The sequence below is a fragment of the Diadema setosum genome, chromosome 9 (genome assembly GCF_964275005.1).
Source record: "Diadema setosum chromosome 9, eeDiaSeto1, whole genome shotgun sequence".
In the NCBI taxonomy this organism is placed as follows: Eukaryota; Metazoa; Echinodermata; class Echinoidea; order Diadematoida; family Diadematidae; genus Diadema; species Diadema setosum.
In genome coordinates this window covers 24,628,015-24,654,929 of record NC_092693.1, presented here as the reverse complement: position 1 = coordinate 24,654,929, position 26,915 = coordinate 24,628,015, and the positions used below count along the sequence as shown (strand labels likewise).

General features: G+C 38.4%; 2 protein-coding genes across 2 annotated transcripts; one reads left to right on the top strand and one right to left on the bottom strand.

Moving 5' to 3' along the window:
• Positions 1 to 901: 901 nt before the first annotated feature.
• LOC140232942 (ubiquitin-like protein NEDD8) lies at positions 902 to 5,495 on the bottom strand. The gene is made up of 5 exons (XM_072313051.1): positions 5,282 to 5,495; positions 3,697 to 3,714; positions 3,121 to 3,150; positions 2,126 to 2,208; positions 902 to 1,154 (listed from the first exon to the last, which is right to left on the bottom strand). Exons 1-5 carry the CDS (start codon positions 5,297 to 5,299, stop codon positions 1,067 to 1,069), a joined length of 237 nt encoding a protein of 78 aa, XP_072169152.1. The 5' UTR covers positions 5,300 to 5,495; the 3' UTR covers positions 902 to 1,066.
• Positions 5,496 to 8,964: 3,469 nt separating this feature from the next.
• On the top strand, positions 8,965 to 26,915 carry LOC140232517 (GMP reductase 1-like). Its single transcript, XM_072312612.1, has 9 exons — positions 8,965 to 9,358; positions 16,701 to 16,820; positions 17,728 to 17,811; positions 19,463 to 19,636; positions 20,912 to 20,993; positions 21,572 to 21,678; positions 21,994 to 22,036; positions 23,997 to 24,156; positions 26,685 to 26,915. Exons 1-9 carry the CDS (start codon positions 9,272 to 9,274, stop codon positions 26,872 to 26,874), a joined length of 1,047 nt encoding a protein of 348 aa, XP_072168713.1. The 5' UTR covers positions 8,965 to 9,271; the 3' UTR covers positions 26,875 to 26,915.

The window sequence follows — 26,915 nt, the reverse complement described above, 5'->3', positions numbered from 1 at the left end:
TTCCTGTATGTCTACAGACCTCTTCTGCCTATGACAATAGCCATCCAGTATTCATTTGCAAATTGAGGAAAGATATCAAAATACACCTTGTCTCACAAGGGACACACTATTTTGCCTGTTAAGTTTCTATGAAACTGCTCAAAGAGCATGGGATAAGCAACAGGAAGAAAAGAATAAAAACATAACATATATAACTAATGCAGACAAGAACACTGCTATGAAATATTCTGTCCATTGAAGATACTGGTTAGTACAATGTAGCTGGGTTTTTGTTTGTTTGTTGTTGGTTTTTTTTTTGTTTTTTTTTCATGCGATTCACACTACAATGGTACATGTATTAGTCTGATGTTCCCATGGAAGTAACATTCATTTAAACCAATTACACAAAGTGCATTAAAATCTCCTTGTTTGCACATGTAGATATGTATGTGCCCTGATGTTAATGTCAATCGTTTAATATAATGCTGTACGAGTCCTTAATAAGGCATATAAGACATACTTTATTTTTCCCCTGCATTATAAGACTCAAATTTTTATATTCTCTTTTTCATGTATGCAATTTTATCTGAAGAATATATATGAGAACCAAAAGTGAACCTGTAATTCCTTTTTGCTTTCAGAGCAGGATGAACTGCTTGCATAAGAAAAAAAAAAGTCAGAACAGAGAATAAAGAAACATATAAATTGAGATGACCATGAGCGAAAATGGACAGGAAGGCTTGTAAAAGCAGGCCTTTAATGTGGCTAATGTTAAATTCATTTAAACAATAATGACACATTAAGCATGCTTATAACAGCAATACATTTTCCACTGCTTCAGGCTTCTGGCTTCCAGCTTCCAGTTGCACTACACAAAATGTATTCCCCCTTCTCCTTACTCCCCCCCCCCTCCCCCTTCCATTCTCAATCCCTTCCTTACCCTTGTATCTACAGGGGCTAATAATGAGTTATGCTCTAATCTCCATCCTTGCGTTTTGTTGACAAGTAGCCAACAAAGAATAGACATCAGTTGTATGGCTCTACAACTGTTGATCATGTGATGTTACTTGCACATGTCACCAGCCCATCATCGATGACCACCCCTCAGCGCCAACACGAGATGTAGGACGGAGCCACCCTGAACCTTGTAGTCTGATGCTGTCTTCTCATCATTCCTTCAAGAAATGTGCACAGAGGGAATTTTGTGTAAAGTCACGAATGCCGTCATTTAGTTTATCTATACTACTAGTTTGAAGCAATTCCAAGCACCACAACCACAGGAGTTTTGAGTAAATAAATACACTACATCTATACCTTAGAAATGCTCGAGCGACATCTTCATGAAAGCTACTACTGTAAATGTGGATATATTCGTGTGAGTAATTTTTCACGCTCAGCGGGTAAGATGAGTTTCGCATATCTTTTAATTCTGCAGAATCAAGACTTAACTACTGGAACATGTGGTGAACAAAAATATTCACATGCTTTTATTTTCACGCTAGTTTCTGGTTGCACAAAATGTGCAAAAATTTCCTCTTTAACAGTATGATTTTGCCACTGTGCACATTTCCTACCTAGCCTCCAATGTATTGTGCTTTATTTGTGACTCCTGTGGCCTCAGGCGATGACAGCATTTATGAAATCACAGTGGATCCCTTCTAAATGAAAGGGTTTAATAATCACAACTTGCTACATAATGATAATAAGCTATTGTAATGGAAATGGTTCCATGACATATACTTCGCTAATGATTGCATTGAACACTGCAACAAAAGCTCTGAGACATTTACTCAACCGTCATCTGCTATGCTGACAACTGCCAGTGGAGCGAGTGTTGGCAGATCAATCGTCTGAGGAGTAAATGTTGGCAGAGCAAATGCCTCTGAGTATTTGTCGTGAAGCATATGTCTGCAGAGCCTATGTACTTTTCTTACCCATGGAAACAAGGAATGCAACAATACAAAACTTGCCAAATATCAGTTTTACACAACTATTGCTGAAGAAAGAATAAATCAACTCTACATAATCAAACTGATCCACACAAAGTCGCTGTAGACTAACTCCTGAAACTAACCTTATGACTGTCACAGTAACCACACATATTTCACAAACATTTCTTGGACAAGACACGTCCCTTTCCACTCACATTTGTTTCCCGCTGAAAATCAGCCGTTGCTGTGGTGGTGGGATACCCTCCTTCTCCTCCACTCTCTCCTTTATCCTCTCCACCTGAAAATGATACATCACAACAATTTTTCAAAGTCCTGTCAAGAACAGAATGATGTTGGCAGGGTTCTTGGGCAATTATCCCTTGGACAATTACCCCAGACCCTTCCCCTAACCCTAAACCTGAACCTAATACTAAACCTAACCTTAACCCTAATCTTTACTCTAACCTTATCACTAACCAGTTTGCGGGGGGGTGGGGGTGTTAATTGCCCTGATATGGTCGGCAGATCACAGACTTCTCATTTTTACCATATATTTTCCCCCTTTCCATTCCTCAATAATCTGAGATGGTGAATGGCTGTTCCAGCATTGTGCTGCAATTTGTGTTGTAATTTGTGCTTGTGTGTTTCATTTCGGTTGAGGCTTTGTGTCAACTCTATGCACACATCTCTCGGGACGGTTTCCTTGGGTACCTCTATCTCTCAATCTTTAAGGGTTGATGCTAGCTCCTATCAAGGACATCTTCTCTGAAGACTTCATAAATGACTTTAAACTTTTTGCACAGATCAAACTTACGGTCACACAGAGCAATTAAATCTCCAAGATACCCAAGATATCAATACAGAGGAAATAATGCATGAGCTCGTCAATTTTGTGCAGTATCACAATGATCATAAGAGCTTGATGTACAGGACATGTTTCCAAATTTCATTAGACCCTCAAGACACTCTAGGCCACTAATATCATTCCTTTCTATTTCTTTTTTTCTGTTGTTCTTCATATATTAGAAGTGGTGAATAAAGAAACAAAATGAGAGGAAAAACATACTCCAGGGCAGATACATGAACAATAACAATAGAATATGGAGATTGCCATGTAAAAGATTTCAGTTACACTAAGGGGTTTACTTTTCACTTATGAGACACATCTAATCTTTCTTAGTGTAATACATTGTAGAATATCTGCACTCACCTTGTCTGTTGGCTCTATATCAATCTCAATCTGCAGTGATAAATAAACAACAAAATAAGTATGTCAAAAATAGAGCATACCTTTAGCATAATTCTAGAATGTTAAAAATGATTAAGTCTCCCTAGAACAACAAATTCCACTTAGAAGTTTGACAAAGCTATGCATCAGAACACATCAAATCAATAGCATCACTCAAGTTACTTGAAGTAAATGACCTTTAGAATTCAATTTATAATGTTATTTCTTTTGAGGTGAATTGTAGTAGGCCCTACCCCTTCATATAACATTATCACTTCATATGTACTGGTTTTCATGATTTGTCTTTGACAGGTTGATGCATCACAATAACAGCCATGACTGCCAATTAACAAATTAAGGGAATATCATTCAGTAGGTACATAGGAAAGTTTATTAATTATTTGTGTACAAGAAAACATTTTACGATTCACACTAGCTGCTATCTAGCATTCACAGTGATGGCCTTAGTAATCTTGTCTCAGCTCGTCAGAGTGCTCATTGATTTCATTTTTGTTAGCCGGTTTTCCTTTCACAGTCAGTGCCTCAGAATACACTTACCTCTTTCCCTGTGAGTGTCTGGTAAGGTGGGAACGATGCCATTAGTGTTTGGAAGCAAACAGGTATTCCAGAATTCAAAAGGGTGCCAAGAAGGAAAGACAAAGAAATATTTATGAATATTTTGCACATAATAATGTCTATTTTCTTAATGTATTTGAGCATTCGTTCCACTGTTGAAATCATCATCTTTCCTGATATACATTGTAAAGTGTACATTTTGTATAGGTATACAAACAAAATGAGCAAAGCAAATTTATTACTTAACAAGTGGAATCTGCCACAAACAGTGCAATAAAGGCCAAATGATGTATTGTATGTTTGAAGTTTATACAACATATGCAGTAGATCAGTCAACATAGGCCCCCCAATTTGTTTGTTTGGTTGTTGTTGTTTTTTTTTTTTTTTGGTATCCTGAGGTACCAAACAGAAATCCATCATTTTGTTGAAATTTATACGTGAAAAACTGAGCAAAGAAAATGGGATTTCATCATGACGGAATCCCATTTTCTTCGCTCATTTTTTCACTTATAAATCATATGCATTTCTGGTGAGTTTTCCTTTGTTTACACTTTATTTTGTTGAAATATATTTCTTCTTCATCACAGAGCCCACAAAGCTGAGCATGTCAGTCTCTGTATGATTTACATCTTCACTGAGAGAGGGCCAAATTAATTGTTCAACCGCTTAACTAATTGCAGAGGGCACATGTCCACTGTCCTTCGCAAAATTATTCTGTGAAATTTAATGACAAAAAATGTCCACAAAAATCTTATCCTGATCCGTCTAACACAGTTACCCATTTGTACCATGTGCATGCAAACACACATGTGTAATGCCTTGCCTGCAAGCAGGGCCGGGCCGAGGTGGTTTGTGCCAACTGTGGTGGCGGCGGATGGATAAAGGGGGTATAACAATAACAACATATCTGGGTCCTACATGATTGTTGTGAATTGTGGCTAGCTAGGTCTAGTCCTCTTCCTTTTAATTAGCTAGGATGGGAAAAAATGGGAGGCTGTTGTATCACAGTTTTCTTCACAGTTTGTTTGCGCCATCTCGCAATTTTCTGCCATGTTCTGGCAATGTCCTACTCCTGGCCCTACTGGACTCCAAGCTCTTCTGAAGTGCCTGTATTCTATCTTCATGTGGACAATGAAACTGACCTGTGTGCAAAAATGATGTGAGGTGATATGTATGTGAGCTGAGCTGAAAGAGGTGGCGACAAAAATGCTTTCATGCTTCATGGGCTGTTCTAGCCCGTCATCTTAATTGCCTGAGAGAGAGGGAATATGATATAACGCCCTTACGAATAATAACATTTCGTTCCTTAGTTGTAAGTTAAAAGAATTCCATCCGTTCCCATCCCTTCCATGCAATTAAGTATAGAAACTAGATAGCGGGTCTAAAAAGAATGATTCATTCATTCACAGCATTGACGCCTATTATTGTTCAACGGCGTTGAAGTTTATATTGCGACAATTTGTAGGCCTAACATATACAACAGTAACACCATTCGAGCACCAAATTTGGGCTATTCTGGGTTTCCGATTATGTGCCAGATGTATGGATAAAAACACGTTATACTGACCTTCACTTTAATCAACATCTTGAAAAAATCAAACGCAGTAGCTTGATTCTGGAACCTGGAACGCAATTGACTCGAGTATCTGACTATTCTGAGCTGATTGATCCTGTTGTTGAGATGGTCTGCTAGCGGGGACTCCAGATCATAGGCCTACTTTTGTAACGTTAGTAGTAACTGCGCTCGTGTACGTCGCCGATCCGTACTAGCGTTGACTGACGTGACTAGCGAGCATCGCATGCAAAGCTAGGTAACCTCTTTCGCTGCTCTTTTGGAAAGAGCTCCCCCTCGCGGCGCAGTATGATAACGGTAGGCTATTGTTCTCGAAGGAAGAGTGAGATGCATGATACGTCGTGTTTCAGGGAGATGTAAGTGAAATATGTGGATTCCACGGTAACAGCAGGAAGGTTACTCTCACCTCCCTGGCAACAGAAATTGCATAATTTTCTTCCTCGGAGAATTAAGAACTGTACTATTTTTGCCAGTTCCCATTTCATAATTTCAACTAACAGAGCCTGCTTGTCAGTTCTTTGGGGACTCAATGTAATGATGCGGTGGAAAGTAATCACTCTTTAGTTTGACCCGGGAAGTCATAGAATTTTACAATTTTACAGCAACATTGTGTAACGCTGAATTCACATAGAACCTTTTGCTTTTATTTTCTTATTTTATTGAGAGCTGGTTTAAAAATTGGCTTTTTATTACAAGCTTTCTGGTGGGAAAAGAGGAAAGTAGAAGAAGTGAAATTATTTTTAATGTTAAAAAAACTGACGAGTTAATATATTTTTGAAGAAAAGTATTTCTATAAACAGAATATTGACATTATACTTGTATTATCTATGCAGGAGAAAATTTATAGTAAATATGTGAATTTCGAATGGGATTACATTGTTTGGAAATTGAGAAAATATAGGAACTATTTGAAAATATACCATACACTTGAAGAAACATTATTAAAAAGAGATGATTGTAATAGAGATACTGAATTGAGTTCTGTGTAAAATCAATAATAATTATATCAATAATAATATTGATAATAATAACAACTATAATGATAATAATAAAATTGAATAATAATAATAATAATAATAATAATAATAATAATAATAATAATAATAGTAATAAAAGATGTGGATATTTTGCACTGCAGAGCAAAAAAAAAAATGCAATACACCCATATATAACATTTTCTTTAAAGAAGCTGGCCGTTAAACTAAAAGCTAATTTGAATGACAGTTTAAGAGAATTTCAGTTTAAGATGATGTAGAACCTTGGGTATACAAAAGAACTTTTTTTTATTCAGCATTGCGGGAAATAATTTTATGAACATTTTGTGGTAAAGAGGAGGAGATATTATGAACTTTTTTTTTAAACGTGAAAAGCTTAGATTGATACATAGGCCCTATAAAGTGTGGATATACATTTCGGTCGGTAAACATTAAAATTATAGATTGGGAACGATATGTTGGAGTAAAAAAGAGTAAATGAAGAGTTTGTTTGCAAAAACCGATAAGTCCGTATTTGTCAAATGGAGATATTTGCGATTTAAGGTCAAGAAAAACAAAGGGGATAATAAGAAAATTTTTGCTTCTTTTAAACAATACTTCAAAAATATACCTTTATTATGCAGTGACCAATATGTCATTTAAAAGGTATTATTTCGTACTTTATGACAGAGACCGTACTTCAAAATCTTCAAAAATGGACTTATCGGTTTTTGCAAACAAACTCTTCAAATATTATCGAAAAACAATTATTGTTGAATCATAATAATAGGCCCTAATTCATGAAGTATAATAATATTTGTCAATAGAGCTAACCACCTATACTTGGAATGATATAAAAGAACAGGGTATATAAGAGGATCAAGAAAAATAAAGAATAAAGGGAAATGGCTGAACAGAGAGAATACTTTAGGCAGAGCATTCTGTATAGGAAAGATTATGCAGAGGTAGGTTCTTCGAATGGAAGTAGGCAAATTTGCTGCTAGTTTAGGTTCCTCGGGGCAAAAGGATAAGAAAAGAAAAAACAGCTAGGGCGGGGATGCAAGACTAAAACAAAAGTGTAATGGGCTTGTACTTTAAGGCATTTCATGAATGATTTTTATTATTTCTTTTCTTTTAAAATTTTGATCATTTAATCACTTTTTGGTTCACATACATTATAATGCATGAATCATTCATTTGTTGTATAGGACCTATTATTCGTCTCTATGTATCTATGGCTGATTTGTGATTCTTTTTTCATAATTTCTATCAATGAAATCATTACTTGGTTCACTTGAGTACTCTATAAGTTACTTCATTGTGCTGTATAATTTGCTTGTATGTTCTCACCGAAGAGCTTTATATAGGCACTAGTGAAGAAAAAAATGCTTTGGTCTTTTCTTATTTGAAAAAAAAATGGCTTTTGAAAACAACAATAACAAAGTGTATAATCGGTAAATCGCGTCCACTGCACGCGGTACAGTCATGATCGTGTACCGGGGTATAACTCAGTAATAAACAACGCTTGAGGAATATTTCTAGGCCCTACTGTACATGAACGTGAAAACGTTTTGTAATTTTATTCTAAAAGATGTGTTTACGGATGTGGAACAAATATGTCACGCACTATTTCGGGTCTCGATGTAGTAAAATTATGGACTCCTCGGTGACAGAAAATAGTGTCATTACTGTCACACAACTATAGCGACGCTCAGTGCACATGTTTGGTTCCTACCAAAGAGATAATTATTTACTGTGAATACAGGATTGGATTATCTATTGTTGATTTGAGACTATGGTGTCCAATGTCCAATGACAGAGCATTTTGTTTACAGACAATGTCAGTCGCATTTGTGATTCGCAGGGGCGGATCCAGGAATTCCGTAAAGAGGGGGCGTGTTTACAAAAATAAAGGGGGGGCGCACGCACCCCTCCCCCCATTTTTTTCTTTTTATTTCTTTTGTTTCAACAAAAAATAAAGGGGGGCGTCCACCGGTTGCTGTCCTCCCTGGATCCGCCCCTGATTCGGTAGGTGAATGGTATATTAAAGATTTAAAAAACGAGCTGCAAAAGTTTTGTACAGTATGGCGAGCTTGAATCAGAGTGGCTAGAGTCTAGAGGGCGCTGGTTAAGTTTGAAGCCGCGGGAAAAACTGAGGCGCGCGGGAATACAGGGTACTATGATTATTATGCAAGGAATGCATGATTCGTGAAGCACCGCGCGAGCGCTGCTCCGATCATCGCGCGCCGCTCATGACTGTCATGTTGACCATGTGTATGATCCATATGAGCTGTATATTGATCTATGTGTGCTCTACGACACAGTAGAGTGTAAACGTATTGGTTGGCTACATCTGTGATCTACCTCAAATTTTCCAGCTTGGTTGGGAGGTGATTTGACTGTCTATGACCTGACCAACTGAGGCCACATTGGGGATTTTGATTTCGATGTCATTACGACGGAGAAGAAACCATGTTGAATATCTAATCTAACTAACGGATAACGTTAGCATTAGGGGCTCTACTCTCGCATCATCGTACCACCACTGCACCAGCAGCAGCAGCGCGGCCTCTGTGTAGCGTCTCGAACACGTTATCTGGCAAACCATCCGGCATAGCAGACGGCAGTAACTTGTTGAGGAACCAAAACAAGCATATTTAATCACCTTGCAGCTACATAGTACAAACCGTCCGTGCTGTTTTTTATCTTGCGAAGTCGTGACATTCGTCAACATCCACCAGATTTAACTGTTAACATCTCGTCAAAAGTCGAATCTCAATCTGTAAGGGTGCCAAGACTGTTCTAATAAAGTTGCAGCTGGAACCAACCTAACGTCCGTAACGACAACGTGTGAGATCGAGAATTCTTGAACCCCCTTTTTACACATTGTTACACTTTTAGGCCTAACGGTTACAGTTTTTAATAGTTTCGAGCCGTGCTGGAGCCCGGGGTGCCTTCCCAAAAGGAAATCGCGTGAAACTGTTGACAACACTGTACTGGGAGAGCAGTCATGCCGAGGATTGACAGCGACATCAAGCTGGACTTCAAAGATGTCCTTGTGCGGCCAAAGAGGAGCACATTGAAGAGCCGATCGGAGGTGGAACTTCAGCAGAAAGTGAAACATCACATGCCATGGCTACTTCTGTGTGCTGTTCTTGCTGTTTTATAATCGCTCTTGAGTCTTGGTTTTTTTTTTTCATGCTTTGTTTTTGTTTTTGTTTTTGTTTTGCAAGGGCAAGTTGCATTTATGGGCTACATCATACATGACTTGTATAACTTAAACTAACGTTAGATCTAGGCCCTAGATCTATATCTAGATGTCATTCATTGTTGAACTCGTCACTAATAAGCATAAAATTATGTCCCTTCTCTAGGAATATCTACCGGTAGCTATGCAAAAAAGTTTTTTTTTTTTAAATTGCCAAAAATAGTGTTTGCTGGTTCCATGTAACTTAGGCCTAATTTGGCAAAACTGGAGTGGTACGTCTTCACTTTGCTGAATCAATAATGATTGTAACGTTAGGGCCTATGTAATAGACACTCTAGATAGGCCTAGTCTATTTTCTGACCAGCAAAACACCGATATGCTGTAATTATGTCACTTTATGATATTGCACATCACTTTATGTTTTCTTTCTCATTTTGGCTTAGAATTGAATTAAGATTTAATACAGAAACTACAGTAAGTAAAACCTGTGTTATTACAAATGCGACAAACAAGTACAATATTTTGATGTTTGGAAATGAGTCCAGATTAAGTTAAAGGTTGATTTGGATTTCTGTTAGCCATTCCAGTAAGATTGTTGTTTATTGTTATTTTTTTCCATTAATCAATTTATTTTTATTTTATTTACTTATTTATTTATTTAGTTCTATTATAACAGCTTCACTGAGCACATATATTCCAATTCCATGAAATTTGCAGTATCAGCACAGAGTCAGCCATGGTTGTGATGTTATAAGTGTACTGTGTCCTGCCACTGTTTAACTACAAAAAGCTGCAGCTACTGTCTAGCTATGTCAAAAATCAAGACCTTATTTCCAAAATGATTGAGAAAAAAGGAATTGATATGTTCTTGCTTTTAATACTGTACCTACTCTTGCTTTGTGTAAATGTGCAGCCCATACATTATCAGTAAAAGTACAACTGTATTTTTGTATGTAAAAAGATTATTTTATGAGAAGGAAAGCACAAGGTGGCAGTGAAGTTGACTGATTATGGTGAGAGCTTAAATCAGTGGCAGGTCACAATATACTTGTACATGTTTATGTTGAATTCGTCTGGTTGTTAAATCCTTTTCACCGTTTGCAGTGTATAGAGTTGAAACATTCATGTTTGGGGTCACTTTTTACAGATCCATTTTTAACCATGCTCCGTCCATGTTTGGTGTGGCTGCATCCAATGTTACAGTCAGTTTGTATGTGTATTTAGAGCGTAATTGTTACAATTGCTGAAAGATTCCCTTTATGATGGAAATTTAAGTATTAAAAACTTAAAGGAATGACAGTTTTAGTTAAACACTGCCAAGAAATGGTAATCCTACATTTTCCACATTGTCTCTTAGTCTTAGGAAAAAAAAATTATAAATATCCATTATGCAGTGTTTCAGACATTATTCAGACAATAGCTGAATGAGGAAGAGAGATTTGCAATAACACTGTGTACGGTATGTAGTCCTTGATAGAACTGTCATTTGGCGTAAGAAGACCCTAGAAAGAGGAGAGTGACCAAGGAAAACAACAAATAATGATAGATAGTCAAAGGACAGTAGTGATCTGAGCTGGATGTAAATGTTGCACTGAGTGAGTTGGGGAAAACAGGAGACAGGGACAATTGTAAGGAAGAATATAGTGCAAATCGGGTAATGGTTCAGAGGTCAGTGGTAGGTGAAAGATGAACCAGAAAGAAGAAAGGAGAGTGGAAGGGGAAGGTTGGAAAATCGAGGAGATATGAGAAAGAGAGAGGTGATGAAGATATGAATTTTCAAATGTTGTTTAGAAAACAAAGCGAGAGAAAGAAGCCTATTAATGGTAGGGAACACAAACTACATTGTATGAAACGCGGATTCAAATATTACTGAAAGTGAAGAAAAGGAGAGGTTTGTCTTAAGAAATCCTGTAGAAAAGAGCTATTGGAGAGGGGGAAAATTATAAGTGTAGTCCTGGAAAGGATTCCTGTGGAAGAAGGAATGTGGGAGAGATAGCAATAATTTAAAGGGATGGTACAGTATTGGTGGAGGCGAAGTTTGGGCCTTTAACTTTTTGCGAGATACCAAGAAACCATATTTATGAAATAGTACAGGGCATATCATTCTAAGACAAATTGACAGTTTATCTGATGAAAATCGGTTTTAGAATGGCTGAGACATCCCGAAACAAAGTGAAATAAACCGATTGTAATAACAGGTGGGTCCCCACCTTTTATTAGGATTACTCTGTTTTGTGTATATCAGCCATTTCAAACCAATTTTCATCAAATTAACGTTGAATTCCTCTTGGAATTAAATGATCTTTCATATTTCACAGGAGGTTTTCTCATTATCTCACCCAAAAATGTTACAAACCTAAAGTTAGGTCTCAACCAAAATTATATGATCCCTTTAATGTGTTGTCGTGAATAGGAGGGAAGAACTGAGATTTTAGTCTGGTAAACCACTGTAAAGTGGTGATATGATCCTATAAAAGACTGTCGGCTGTGATGAAAGTTGGAAGTAAAGAGATGAAGGAAGGAGATGATCCAAGAGAAGTGAGTTATAGGATAAGGGCAAAAAGTAATTAAGAAGAACAAAATAATTATACATACATCTTAATGTCAACAAACAAGGCTCAGCCTGATCTCTCTTAACCCGTCGAGGACAGATTGATTTTGCTACAACACGTATTTCCCATAGACCCCTGCCCGAATATACTCGGGACTCATCCACAACGGGTTAAAGGTGAAGGGTATTACCAGGCAAGGACTTTGTTTTTGCTTTGTGACAGATTTATCACTCGTAAACATGAAATATTTATACGTCGCAACTGCAACTGCAACTTCTCATTTCTAAGCTAACTTGACGTAAGTCGACAAATTGTGCAAGATGAAGCAACAAAATGATTACAGTTTGTTTCCTTTTCTCTTGTTATTTTGTTGGCTTCTTGTAGGTTGACAGACAAAATTGACCCTTGGATTTCATAGTAATATATATTCAATTAATTTGTGAATGCCATTGATTATGTCATAGATTTTTTACAGAAATCATGGCCATGCTGTATATATTTCATTGGCATGTGTTTTTTAAAACAAAAGCTGACAAGTAAAAGTCTTCCTTAGTCTGGTACCCTTTCACCCCACTTATTTCTAACCTTTTGCCTTTCAACATCTATTTTAATTATGATTTTGTCATATATATATGAATTTTTTGCACTTTACTTTTTTTAAATGAAATAAGTGACAAAGGAAATTTTCTGTAAATTTTTTTAACAATTTGAAGTTAATTTTGAAAGACTGATAAATTAGACAGAGAAACCAATGGCATACCATTCTAAGTTGCCTGTAACTTCTTTGTGACCCCCTCCCCCCACCTTGTATAGGGGAGTCTACATGTCTATAAAGGCTACTGTACTCTTTTCATCTCCCTTTGGTGGCCGCTATCAACAGGTTTGACTGCACCCTGAATCAGATGTGCATTGTCCCCAAAATATGCGTCTTATCCTTAGGCATATGATACATGTACATGTGGCATGAAATGTCAGATTTCAATTTCAAGCATGCTGTCTTTTGGAGAGTAATAGTTTTTTTGTTTACTGGATTTGTACACCCATAGCCACATATACATGTTTATATTGTAGGGTATAGGCCTGTATATTATATGCATTAATGCACACGCACTGTAGCAAGAATGATCAGGGGTTTTAGTTGACATTCCATGCATGTATGGTATTTGTGTGCATGCAGTTGAAATTGTAGAGCTTATAGGGACCAAGTTTGCCATATATCATGCTGCATCACATAAACTTTGTGCTTGTTGTCGTATATCTCGCCAATGGGACAACACATAGACTGTAACAACATGGATGCCCACTTGTATGTTATTTTATTAATTCAATACAACCCTGTACTACATGTATATTGTCCAACATTCTGTAGATATCAGCTGTACTACACTATGGTGTTTGTAAGCCCTCTGCCCACTTCCTAGTGATTGTGATGGGGTTCTTTAATCAGTCCCTTTGACAAGAAGGCTGTCATGACCTCTACCCTTTTCTAGGCAGATTGATTGTGCCTCCTTCACTTGCAGCGGGGGACGAGAGACTCGGAGAGTATAATGGGATTTGTCGCTCCTGTAGTTCAGGTTCCAATTGGCACTGATTGCAGAAAGCCTTTCATAAACATGCTTCATGCCCAATTTTGGCCTGATTGGATGTGATCAGAGCTTTTTAGAGGACCACAAGATTGATGGAAGCCACTCTCCACTAATCAAGGCCTTATCTCGTCACATAATTTACACTGTGTGAAGCAACAGCAGCACTCGCTGAAATGCAGTGAGATTTTCGATCCACTTGCAATGCAAGTTATGTTCACACTGTGAATGAAAGGGAATGTTGTGTTTTGAAATTAATTTAGCATTTCAGACATTGATTCAGATCTACTGGTATGATTTCCTTTTTGTGTCCATCATACCAAATATTCTTACCTTTTATTTCATCCTATTCATGGGTACTGGTAGATGGCTTATCTCGAAAGGGTGCAGCGCGGAGTGGAGCGAAGCGCTCAACGCACCCATACAAGCCCCCCCCCCCCCTCCGTTTGTCGCGAAAGGGTGCATTGGGCGGAGTATGTTCAATGAACGCACCCATTCGAGACAACCGGGGGGGGGGGGGGGGGGGGGGGGGGGGGGCTAGTACTAAGAGGCCAGACTTTTTGTCCCGTCATAGAATGTCAGACAATGTATACAATGAATGAAAAAGAATAGGAGTGTAAAAGGAGGGAAAGGATTGTTTTCCTCTGGAATTGCCAGATTTGTTGTACAACATGACATTGCTTTATTGTAATTTATGTCATTTGATGTTAAAGTCAGCCTCTTTAATTCACAGCTGCAACTGGTAATTACTGTAAACATCCAAAGGTGCAAGAGAGCAGGAAGCAAAGTCAACATCAAATAAGTGGATCAAGCTCTAGATGAATTGTTAACCCGTTGAAGATGAGTCCCGAGTATACTTGGGCAAGTGTCTGGTTTTGGGTTAATTTTGTGGTGATTTAAGGATTATAATTTAGCTGTATATCACGAGTCAGTGGATCATTAGCCACATATTTTACCAAGTGTCACAAGGGAAATGCATCTGGTAGCAAAATCAGCCCATCCTCCGCAGGTTAAAGGCCATTTGAGAGAAGTTGCTCTGTTGTTTTACTTAGTTTGTATTGTAACAAAATGTCAATACAATTCATTTACAAGACTCATCACATTGTTATACACACTGAAAATGTTGGTTTGAAATCCACATGAATAACACAGCAGAAATTCTGAGTTGGCTAGACAAACTAATATAATTAGAAATCTCTTTCCATGTAGCGGCTGTCAAAAATGATCCAGTAAGGTTGAAAGTGCTGCTAATAGGCAAGAATACAGATGTAGCATACTGAATGAGGGAAAGTGAAAGTGTATGTGTGTGCTTTTACATGTATGTGCATGTTTGTGTGCAGTGCAGTCACATCAGCCATTTCAGTAACTAACACATCCCTTATTAACTAAAAAGAATAATTTATGAGATTGTAACGTGAAGAACAACAAAGAAACTGAAAGATACTGTAGATTTTGAAAGGTTATGCAGACAAATCTGTCTATAGTAGTCAGCTGCTTTGTGTGACCACTAGTTATGAGAGAAATCCAGGTTAAAGATACTGTGTATAGTGACCACCTGTCAAACAGCTAATGGCCACCAATTTTGTATTCCATGGTAGAGTTTTCAGCTGATACCTGCAGCCACACAGTGCTTCAGCCCCTAGATGGTTGAAGCATGATGGAGCATTATTTACCAGTATGATACAGTCATATAATCTATTTTCAGTACCATGTACTTTATTCATTTTTTATGCCTCCGCCAGGAAGTGGTGCCGGAGGCATTATGTTTTCGGGTTGTCCGTCCGTCCGTCCGTCCGTCCTTCCGTCCGTCCGTCCGTCCGTCCTTCCGTCCGTCCGTAATGAATTTTGTGGACAAGGTAACTATCGAAACCTGTTGAGGTATCCTAATGAAACTTGGCATGTATGTGTATTAGGGGGTGAAGTTGTGCCTATCAACTTTTGGGTGCACATGCTCAAGGTCAAAGGTCAAAAGGTCAAGGTCAAATACATAAAATTTCACTATTTCCACCATATCTATTGAATGCCTAAAGATATTTTCTTGAAACTTAGTGTATACATGTATTACCCAATTAAGATTCTCTGGTGAAAGTTTGGGTCATGAGGTCAAAGGTCAAAAGGTCAGGGTCAAATACGTAAAATTTCACTATTTCCACCATATCTATTGAATGCCTGAAGATATTTTCTTGAAACTTAGTGTATACATGTATTACCCAATTAAGATTCTCTGGTTAAAGTTTGGGTCATGAGGTCAAAGGTCAAAGGTCAAAAGGTCAAGTAAAAATATTAAAACTTCTTTTTTTTCTCCGTACCTTGGAAAATTGTTCAAGGTATCTTCATGGAACATAGTATATACATGTACTGACTGGAAGTGATTATCTAGAGAATGTAGGGTTCATGGGGTCAAAGGTCAGGGGTCAAAGGTCAAGTGCAAGACTTCAAAATTTTACTATTACCCTCATATTTATGCAATGCCAGCAGGGTTATTTTTTTACACTTGGTGTATGCGTGTGTAACCTAATAGAAATTCTCTGGAAAGTTTTTTTTTTTCTCTTTTTGCCTCAAAGGTCAAAAGGTCAAAGATCAAGTGAAAGTGCTGAACTAACTTTTTCCTCCATATCTCGGAAGTGGCTCAAGTTACCTTGAAACTTAGTACATATTATGCATGTTCTACCTGAAAGTAATTATCTTATGAATTTTAGGGTCAAGGACCAGATGAAAATGGTAACAATTTACTATTCAATTCAGAAATTGCACTTTTTCTCCTCACCTGTACCTTGAAAATTACTCAATGCCTAAATGTATGAATGGGTCAAAGTCAAGTTAAAGTCCTTAAATCCCTAGATACATACTCTCTTATTCATCCAATTAAACCTACGTCAAGGAAGGTGAACATTCAACACATTTGTGACAAACTTGTCATTCCAATATTTTGCCAATTTTGTGAAAATGTAATCACACAGTTTCCACATGTACTATCTAGACCTATTGGGAAAATCATGCATTATGGCGGAGGCATACCAGTCGCCAAAGCGACATTTCTAGTTGTAACATCCGCTCTTTGTTTTCTTCTGCCCCTGTGTTCTATAATTGATGTAGGTGAATCTGGAAAGGTCTTACATCTTCAGAAATTCCAAGAAGACCTACGATGGCGTACCAATCATGGCTGCCAATATGGACACTGTGGGAAACTTTGAAATGGCCAAGGCACTTGCTAGTGTAAGTTCATATTTTATAGTAACACGTCAAAGCTTCTGTTACTCTTTATTTCATTTGTGCTTATCTGATGTCCGTCATGCATAAGTTTTTTTTTTACGTTTTGAACTTCTCCCTGAAAACCCCATGGCGGATTTTCACCAAACTTAAGGGGGATGGCTAGTAACTGATCAGTGGGAATGCTGGGGGCGATTGTTCCAATCCTTGAGGGATTCATATAAGAGTACATTATTATTGTGTGAAAATTATTTGCTTCAGAATGTCTCATACTCAAGTAATGTGCAGTTTAATGTTTCCAGGTTAGCACGCCTGTACAGTGATGGGGCGATCATTAACGGGCTGTTAACGATTGCCCGTCACTGTACAGGTGTGCTAACCTGGAAACATTAAACTGCACATTACTTGAATATGAGACCATTCTGAAGCAAATAATTTTCACACAACAATAGATATATAATGTACTCTTGAATGAATCCCACAAGGATTGGAACAATTATCCCCAGCATTCCCACTGAGTCCCACTGATATCGGTTACTAGCCATCCCCTTTAATAGTAGCAGGGAACATCCCAGGGGGAAATAATTTCCATTTATTCAAATGGGCACTATGCCCTTCCCTCTTGGGACCCAAGGGAACTGCAGAAGCCCCAAATCAGAGAATATTATATATATATATATATATATATATATATATATATATATATATATATATATACACACACCCATTTAGAGATGGCCCCTTTGGGGCCAGGACCTAATCAGTGCCATTTTTGTTTTTCACATTTTGATCTTTTCGAAAATACATGGTCACATTTTTTACAAACCTTGTAGGAAAGTATTATTTCCAGTGTGTAGATCATGTACAAATTGAAGTCATGTCTTGTGTATTTTTGTTCTTTCTTCTTTCATAGCATGGCCTTTTCTCCTGCATCCACAAACACTACACGGTACAGGAATGGGTAGACTTTGCAAACAACAATCCCGAAACTCTCAAGGTAAGGAGTCCTTTTTTAGTTGTCTGAATTCCCCATGCTTTTTGAAAATATGTCATAAATTCATGGGGCATGTACCCCTTGGACTATGGTACTTTCCACACACTTTTTCAATGTATGGGAAGTTACCTAGTGCCTCGTGTTAACCCATTGAGGACAGGCTGAGTTTGCTAGTAAACATGCATTTCCCATAGACACCTTCCTGAGTATACCTGGGACTTGTCTTCAATGAGTTAACAGCTCTGTTGATACCACAAACTATTTGTCTGTTAGAATTAATTTCTATCCAGGCTGACATGATTTAAATGTTTAACAGGTCCTTTAATAGGTTCAGTGTATTGCCGTACTCTGTTCATCATGGCTGTAGTTAACCAAATCCTTAGTTCAGCAGTTTAGTGATGAAGTGGGCTGTTCCTCTAAATGTCTTTTACTTGCAATGTTTACTTGCACTTTTGGTGCAATCACAAACTTCAATAGTACTCTCTTCTGTTGTATTATTGATTTGAGCTTCCTGATCTGTTGTTGATAGTTAAAAAGATGATTCTAAAGACAGATTTCAATGACTTGGCTTAGGCTGAACTAACATATTGTTTCATGCACTGCTCTCCTCCAACAAAGCACCATACTCTGCTAGCAGTTGTTTTTATGCGTCCACGTGAATGGTGCTAGAGGCATTATTACTTACGCCACTGGAAAACTCATGTTTAAAATTGCCCTCAACTCAAATTACTCTGACTATAAAGTTATGATGTAACAGACAATTACTTTCGCTGTCAGCACAAACAAAATGTTGGAACCTCAGGGTTTGAAATGCTATTTTTTTGGAGGTTCTAAGACCCTGGACTTTGGGTGTGTGTGAGCACTGTCTTACAGGCCATATCGTACTGCAGTACGCTATGTGTGGGTTGTGCTAGAGGAGCACTCGAACACTCCCAGGTGTACTGTAATGCGCCATACCATGCCAAAAGTGGACCACTTCCTGATGTGCTCCACAAAGCTTACTGTACCGTACCATGCTAGAGAATGCTTGAATGCAAACTGGTCCAAAAGCGTACTTTACCAGAGAAGAGTGCGTGTACTATGTCATGATATAAGGATGTGATTTTGTTTGTTATGGACATAACACATATGTAGCGTAAGCGCATGAGGTGACCCCTCTGACTCATATAATAACTCATGAGGTATGCTATCTCCACAGAGTACTCAAACGTTCCCAGTCCATCATGGTATGGTACAGTTTGGTTCGCTTATGAGCTCTTGACCACTCCCAGTCCGTCATGGTATGATATGATTTGGTTCACTTTTGAGCGCTTGAACACTACCTTTGTCGTACGACTTATGAAACCTCCCCATGGCATTTTAAACCCTGTGTATGGATCATTGTACTGTGTGAAAAGAAGGGAAAATTCCATCCTGAATATTGTATTATCAGATATTTTTGCAGTGTGTTTTTTATTTACTTGAATTTTGTGTGTTGACTGATTTCACCAACCTAAACATCCTGCCAAAATATCTCCTCATGTTGCTGTTGCTGGATCACAAATTCAGCTGCTTCTAAAATTGTCTGCAAGAGCAGATTCACAAAATGTTATGTTAGCAGTATGGTGGTTACAGTATGATGTAGACACATTTCTTCATTGCATCTCCATGGCAGCACTGTGCAGTGAGTTCAGGGACCTCTAAGAAAGACGCAGACAAAGTGGAAGAAATCATCGCAGCCATTCCATCCATCCAGTACATCTGTCTGGACGTTGCCAACGGCTACTCGGAGGTGTTTGTCCAGTGTGTGAAGGACTTCCGGCAAAAGTTCCCAGAACACACGATCATGGTATGTTCTGTAAAACCAGAAATGTTCACATGCATTTCAATTTCACTAATTTCGTGAGAGCCAAGAGGAACAAAATCAAAATGTGCATGAAAGTTCTTGTTGACACATACATTTAAAGATAATATAAAGTTTTAGTACCTCAAAAGTTTCCCTGAATTTCCTTGTCTTAGTTTGTGTTTCAGGTTAAAGTACCTTTCATATAACTAACACTGTGAGACTTACTCGCCCCAAAGTGCTCTCATGTCTTAGTAATCATGCAATTAACTGCGACCAGCAGCCCCATACGCATAGTGTAATGGGGCTTTGCATTGTAGCATTCAGGATCATGACAGATTTAGTATCGCGGGTAAATATCAACTTAAAATCCAAAAATTTCTTCAATTTGAGGACTTACCAATTAAGTTGAAGTATTGAAAACAGGCTTCAGACAACGTTTGGTTCTGCCAGTAGTCCCTTTCTGTTCGAATTGATGACTGAATGTTACTCGGTCGAGAGGACCGTGGGAGAACTACATACACTGAATACTACGGCCAGCGTATGCGCACACATCACATGCGCACAAATTTCAAATCCATGAACGGATAAGATGTCTGTGTGCGCATGCGCTCTCCCAAGGTCCTCTCGACCGAGTCACATTCGGTCATCATTTCGAACAGAAAGGGACTATTGGCAAAACCAAACGTTGCCCGAAGCCTGTTTTCAATACTTCAACTTAACTGGTAAGTCTTCAAATTGAACCTGGCATGTTAATCATGTGAATTACCTGTGTACCAGTTTAAAGGGATGGTACAGTATTGGTGGAGATGAGAATTGGACTTTTAACTTTAATTGTGAGATACCAAGAAAACACTTGTGGAATAGTACAGAGCATACCATTTTAAGAGGAATTCAAGGAGTTTATTTGATGAAAATCGGGTTTGGAATAACTGAAACATCCAAAAACAAAGTGAAACAAAGCGATCGTAATAAAAGTGTGGGTCCCACACTTAGTTAGAATCGCTCAGTTTTTGATATCTTGGCCATTTCAAAACCAATTTTCATCAATTAAATGTTGAATTCCTCATGGAATTACATGCTCTTTCATATTTCATAAGAGGTTTCTCATTCTGTCACCAAAAAATGTCGGAAACCTGAAATTTTGTCTCAACCAAAACTATCGATCCCTTTAAGTGTAGTAATGACACATAGCAGATATGTTACAAGTTTTTATTAATGTAACAGTGTTGTGGCGTTGATGTATAAAATATTATGTGTTAAATATGTTTCTCTCTGAAGGCAGGGAATGTTGTGACTGGTGAAATGGTGGAAGAGTTGATTCTTGCTGGGGCAGATATCATCAAAGTTGGCATTGGACCGGGTAAGCATGTTATAAAACTAACAAACAAGAAACCATAGGATCCTGAATAGCTTGCAAGAAGTGCATTTGCTTCAGGAGAGTTATTTTCCATCTTTACATAAATTGTCTTTAGCATAACTTAGAATTGTGCAAGAAACGTATTTCGTGGGATTGTGTATATTCATGTGCTCAATTGTCAGAGTTGTTTTCTCAAAATGTAGAGGAATGAATGGGAATACCCCTGAAATTTAAGCATTTTTATGGAACTTTCTGTACAGGTATAACATCATGTTCAAGAGTTTGCTGTCTATTAGTTAGCATTTTTGTGAAACGCTAATCTGAGCATGTAACTGAGACAAATTATTCATCGTTCATGAGTGCCATTACTGGTGTTCAGTGTCAAAAGATCTAAAAGGTTATTTTCTTAATTGTATCACGTTAACTTTCAGATGCAAAAACTGTGAAATGACTGTCAGAGATGTGAATTATGCATGTGTGTAACTGTTATTTTTACAAATGTTGCTTTTGTGTGATGTGTACTTTTTTTTCTTTTTTTTTTTATTAACGGGCATTTTTGTCACTTTGGCCATACCACACAGGCTCTGTATGCACCACCAGGAAAAAAGCAGGTGTCGGCTACCCACAGCTAAGTGCAGTCATTGAGTGTGCTGATGCTGCGCATGGTCTAGGGGGACATATCATATCGGTAATGACTCATTTAGGTAAAAGTGTGTAGTGTTGAGTGTGTGAGGGGGGCTTCTTGAGAGTCAATTGAAGCAAGCACATCAATTTTGAAGGCAAGCTTAAATTAGCATTTCTCATCAGTAGTGAGGAGATGATAGTGATGGATGTAAATAACATTTTTTATTTGACATGTCATGTTTGTTTGTCCATGTTTTTCAATTATAGAGTTTTACATATTCTTTGCCCATGTAAGAATGGCAGTATGATCTGTTACATTTGTCACTTCATTAACAATCAATTAATTTGAGCACACAATTTTTTTCTCAAACCTGTGCAGGATGGTGGCTGCACATGCCCGGGAGATGTTGTAAAGGCATTTGGTAAGTCAACAACTTTCTTATTGGATGAAGCTGTGCCATTTGTGGTCTACAGGGCTGTACTTAAGTTTATGGTTTCCTGATAGTTTGATTTTCTTGTTTTTCTTTTTTTCCTCCCACTCAAATGAAAGGCATAGGTGACCTATGGCAATCCTTCCCTGACTAGTATCTTTTGTTTGTCAGCTTCTTGTGTCGTTTGTGACCCATGATCTGCGGGACGGTTCCATGACGTTTGCTCCTGCAACAATTGCTCCCATGAAATATTTGCACGTTGAGGCAAATAAAAATTGTACCCACAAGCATAACACTAATACTAATCCTAATCCTCACATTATACTAAACCTAAAACCGTATCACAACCCTAACCCTATGAAAGTCCTTGGAGAAAATAAGACTGGTGCAATCGTCACAGGAGCAAAAGTTGTGTCACCTTGCTGGACATTGATACCCCACACTGCAGGATTGATTATGTGGACACAAATCTAATCATATTGCAAAAGTCGTAAACGTTTTCTTCTGTCTTTTTTCTGTCTGCAGAAAATGGTTTACAAATAGAATTATGGTGCACTATTTTACCTTTCTAATGATATGCCTTCCTGACATGTGTATACATGCTTTGTCATGCTCACATTAATATTGTGCATTTACACTCACAGCTGTGAACCTTTCAGTTCCTGCTGTGTATATGTTTTTCTTCTGCAAGCAAATTCTTAATGGTGGAACATTGAACATGAATTTTGAGCCTTTCTGAGAACTGTGTTTTAGTTTTAACCCTAACTAGGCCGGGCTATTCAGGTAGATGATAGAGCCGGGGGGGGGGGGGGGGGCTCCCAGGCCCCCCCTCCGGATCTCGGCCGTCGACCGCGCGATCGCGACGAAAATTGGCACACACATTGCCTATGATGTAATCTAAAGTACCATGAAGTTAATTTTTTCAAAAATTATCATTTACACTAAATTATGTTAATTTATGCATAATGATGCATGAAATCCGACAATTTGGTATAAATCACTAAATAAAGCTCAAAACAGGCACATTTTTTGTGTAAATATTCTTTTTAGTGTCCTTAGCAAATGTAAGAGAAAAAAATTGCACAATCAGAAAAAATTTCCTAAGTATTTTATTACTTTGTGAATTTCTTATGTATTTCTTTGTTTTTTCGACTTTATGTTTTTCATTGTTTTTTCGATGAAATTTGTCCGTGACATTGTTCCAAACAAGAAAATGTGTTATTAATTGATTTTAATCAATAAAACCCAAAAATAATCATGCTTTTATGAAATTTGCCTGTAAGCACAGTTTGCATTGAAATTGTACACAAATTCACGTTTTTGAGCAATTTTTGGTCTAACATGCACGTGCATATTTATGCGCAACTTCGGAACCGCACACCCGGGCATCGCAAATTTAGTGTCAAAAGATGCGGGAGACTCGAAAGAAAAAAGTCATGAAATGTCGCGGCGATAGCTTCTTGCGATAGCGATACATCGCGCGGAACGTCGAGGGGGGGGGCCTCGAAGGCCCCCCCCCCCCCCCCCGGCCTAGTTAGGGTTAATATATTTTTGAGGTAAACACATCTGCCAAACAGGGGTCTAGGGCAGTAACCCCCTGGGCAATTACCCCGGACCCTTCCCCTAGCCCTAATCCTAATCCAAATCCTGGACCTAATCCTAATCCTAACCCAAACTTCTAACCCTAATCTTTACTCTCTTACCACTAACCAGTATTTAGCCCAGGGGTAATTGCCCTGGGGGGGGGGGGGGGGATAATTGCCCTGATACGGCCAAATGCTCAAGTGAATGTAAAGTCTTAGCACTACTCTTTAGTGCCGCCAAACATATGTCACATGGTAGGTTATCAGTAGAGAAACAAACCATGGGTTGTCATGGGAGCAATAAAGCATAGGCATTGGGTGCATTTATCTTTGAATTGGAATTTACGTTCTGTTGATTTGAAATATAGGAGCTGGTGCTGACTTTGTGATGCTTGGTGGAATGTTCTCTGGTCACGACCAGACAGAAGGCGAGGTGATTGAGCGAAACGGAAAACGAATGAAGCTGTTTTACGGCATGAGTTCGGCAACGGCCATGAACAAGCATGCGGGTGGTGTTGCAGATTACAGGTATGTAGTGGCAGACAGGCATATATTCTCAGTTCAGATGTTACTGGGAAGCCATTTGGTAATTGCCTGCTTAAAACCACAATGTGGTGGACTCGGTACATGAGGATCACATAATCTTGTAGGGAAAGGGTTAAATGTGTGCAATGTGTTTTATGAGCACTACTGGAGTGCTTTGTTTTGTTTTGGTTTTGTTATTCACTTTGAAATATCTACAGATGTTGATTTCTGCACCCACAGCAGTTAGAGTATAAATGTTTTATGACTTTCAATAAATGTATACTGCGAGCATGGTTTAGAGACATTTCCTCAAATCCTCAAAACCCAACACTTAGATGTATTATGTAGGCTTAAAACACGCACATTGTTTAAAGGAGATTCGGGAAAGACTTGCGTGTAGATCAGTGGGAGACTTGTGAGGGTTTGACATCATCATCTCATCTTACTTGCATGTGTGGATGCTTTATCCTTATTTCATGAACATGTTTGAAACAACATTCCATAACTTTTGTATGGTTTTTATGTAATAAGCCAGTTCGGGGTTAAGCTCATGGGCACATTGGCACAAATGACCTTTCTTATTTCTCAGTTGATTAGGCACTCCACGAGTTTTCAAGTGAGAGAAGGTATTTCAGCTAACCCGACGTAACAATTTATTGAATTCATCAGTCATGTTCAAACTGATGACCTTTTTCTGCTCATGCGCAAAGTGGAACCCCGAACTGGCTCATATTCATGAAACCTCCACCTTTCTGTGCATTTGATTTACTCTATTGCATCCATTTTGAACATGGTATGGGATTATTGGATAAGTTTGTCTATCAGGGTATTCTGTCTCTTCGGCACCTGTTGCAAAGTTGTGCAAAGTTCAGCCATAAAAATCACAAATATAGATATCACATCATCAATTGTCACGCATGGTATGGAGTCAACTGGGGAGTACACCTGCATACAGATCTGCTGATGTGACAACTTGTAGAATTGGTCTCTTATCAGAGTTAGATTAACCCTTACATGCTTTTGTTGTCCCCGCCGAACGAGTTCGAGCAGGGGACTATGAAACGGGCTCCGTACGTGTGTGTGTCCGTGTGTCCGTGTGTCCGTCCGTGTGTCCGTGTGTCCGTCCGTGCGTCCGTGTGTGATCAAAATGTTCAAAATGCTACTCCTTCGCCATTTCTAACCCGATTTTGATTCTGTTTGCTTTATATGATAGCACTACATGAGAGCTTTGAAACTTGTATACAGAATTTCAGTTGTGACCTTTGACCTTGACCTTTGACCTATATTGTACATTTTGCTTCAAAATGCTACTCCTTCGCCATTTCTAACCCGATTTTGATTCCGTTTGCTTTATATGATGGCACTAGGTGAGGGCTTCAAAACTTCTACGCAGAATTTTGACCTTTGACTTCTTTGACCTTTGACCTTGATTTTTGACCTATATTGTACATTGCCTACAAAATGCTACTCCTTCGCCATTTCTAACCCGATTTCGATTCCGTTTGCTTTATGTGATGGCACTAGGTGAGGGCTTCAAAACTTCTACGCAGAATTTTGACCTTTGACTTCTTTGACCTTTGACCTTGATTTTTGACCTATATTGTACATTTTGCAACAAAATGCTACTCCTTCGCCATTTGTAACCCGATTTCAATTCCGTTTGCTTTAAGTGATGGCACTAGGTGAGGGCTTCAAAACTTCTACACAGAATTTTGACCTTTGACTTCTTTGACCTTTGACCTTGATTTTTGACCTGTATTGTACATTTTGCTACCAAATGCTACTCCTTCGCCATTTCTAACCCGATTTCGATTCTGTTTCCTTTATGTGATGGCACTAGGTGAGGGCTTCAAAACTTCTACACAGAATTTTGACCTTTGACTTCTTTGACCTTTGACCTTGATTTTTTTACCTATATTGTACATTGGCTACAAAATGCTACTCCTTCGCCATTTCTAACCCGATTTCGATTCCGTTTGCTTTATGTGATGGCACTAGGTGAGGGCTTCAAAACTTCTACATAGAATTTTGACCTTTGACTTCTTTGACCTTTGACCTTGATCTTTTTACCTATATTGTACATTTTGCTACTAAATGCTACTTCCGGCGGGGACATATATTACGCACCGCGTGATTTCTACTTTTCCTTGTTCACCATTAAGATTGGCACATGTGCTGTAGTACTTTCTTTGTCAATTGCCACAGATGTCAGGAGTCTATTATTGTCAATGAATAGAGATTACCTACCTGAGACCCCTAATCCCCATTGTGTCATCATGGTCTTCTATTCAGACCAAGGCACATTACTACACCCGGTCTCACTGATCTACGACTCGGTCAAGTTGGGATGGATAACTGAATGCTGATGAAAAAAGGCTTATCAAGTTAAGTTAAGTGCCACGGAACATGAAGGTTGAAAAAGAGATAGATATGTACGTTGACAATATATATGTCATGGATGGTTGCTGTATTCTCACAAGGGTGAAGAGTGTGATTTTGTAAGAAGTCCTGAATCTCCATTTTGTTTGCAGAGCAAGTGAAGGCAAGACAGTAGAGGTACCTTACAAAGGAGACGTCAATGCCACCATCCTGGATATACTAGGTGGGCTGCGCTCGGCCTGTACATACGTAGGAGCCAGCAAGCTGAAGGAGCTAAGCAGGCGCACCACTTTCATCCGTGTCACACAACAAACAAACAACATATTTGGGAACTCTACGTAAAATGTTTCCCTCTATTTTCCCTTTATTATTGTTTTGTCTCG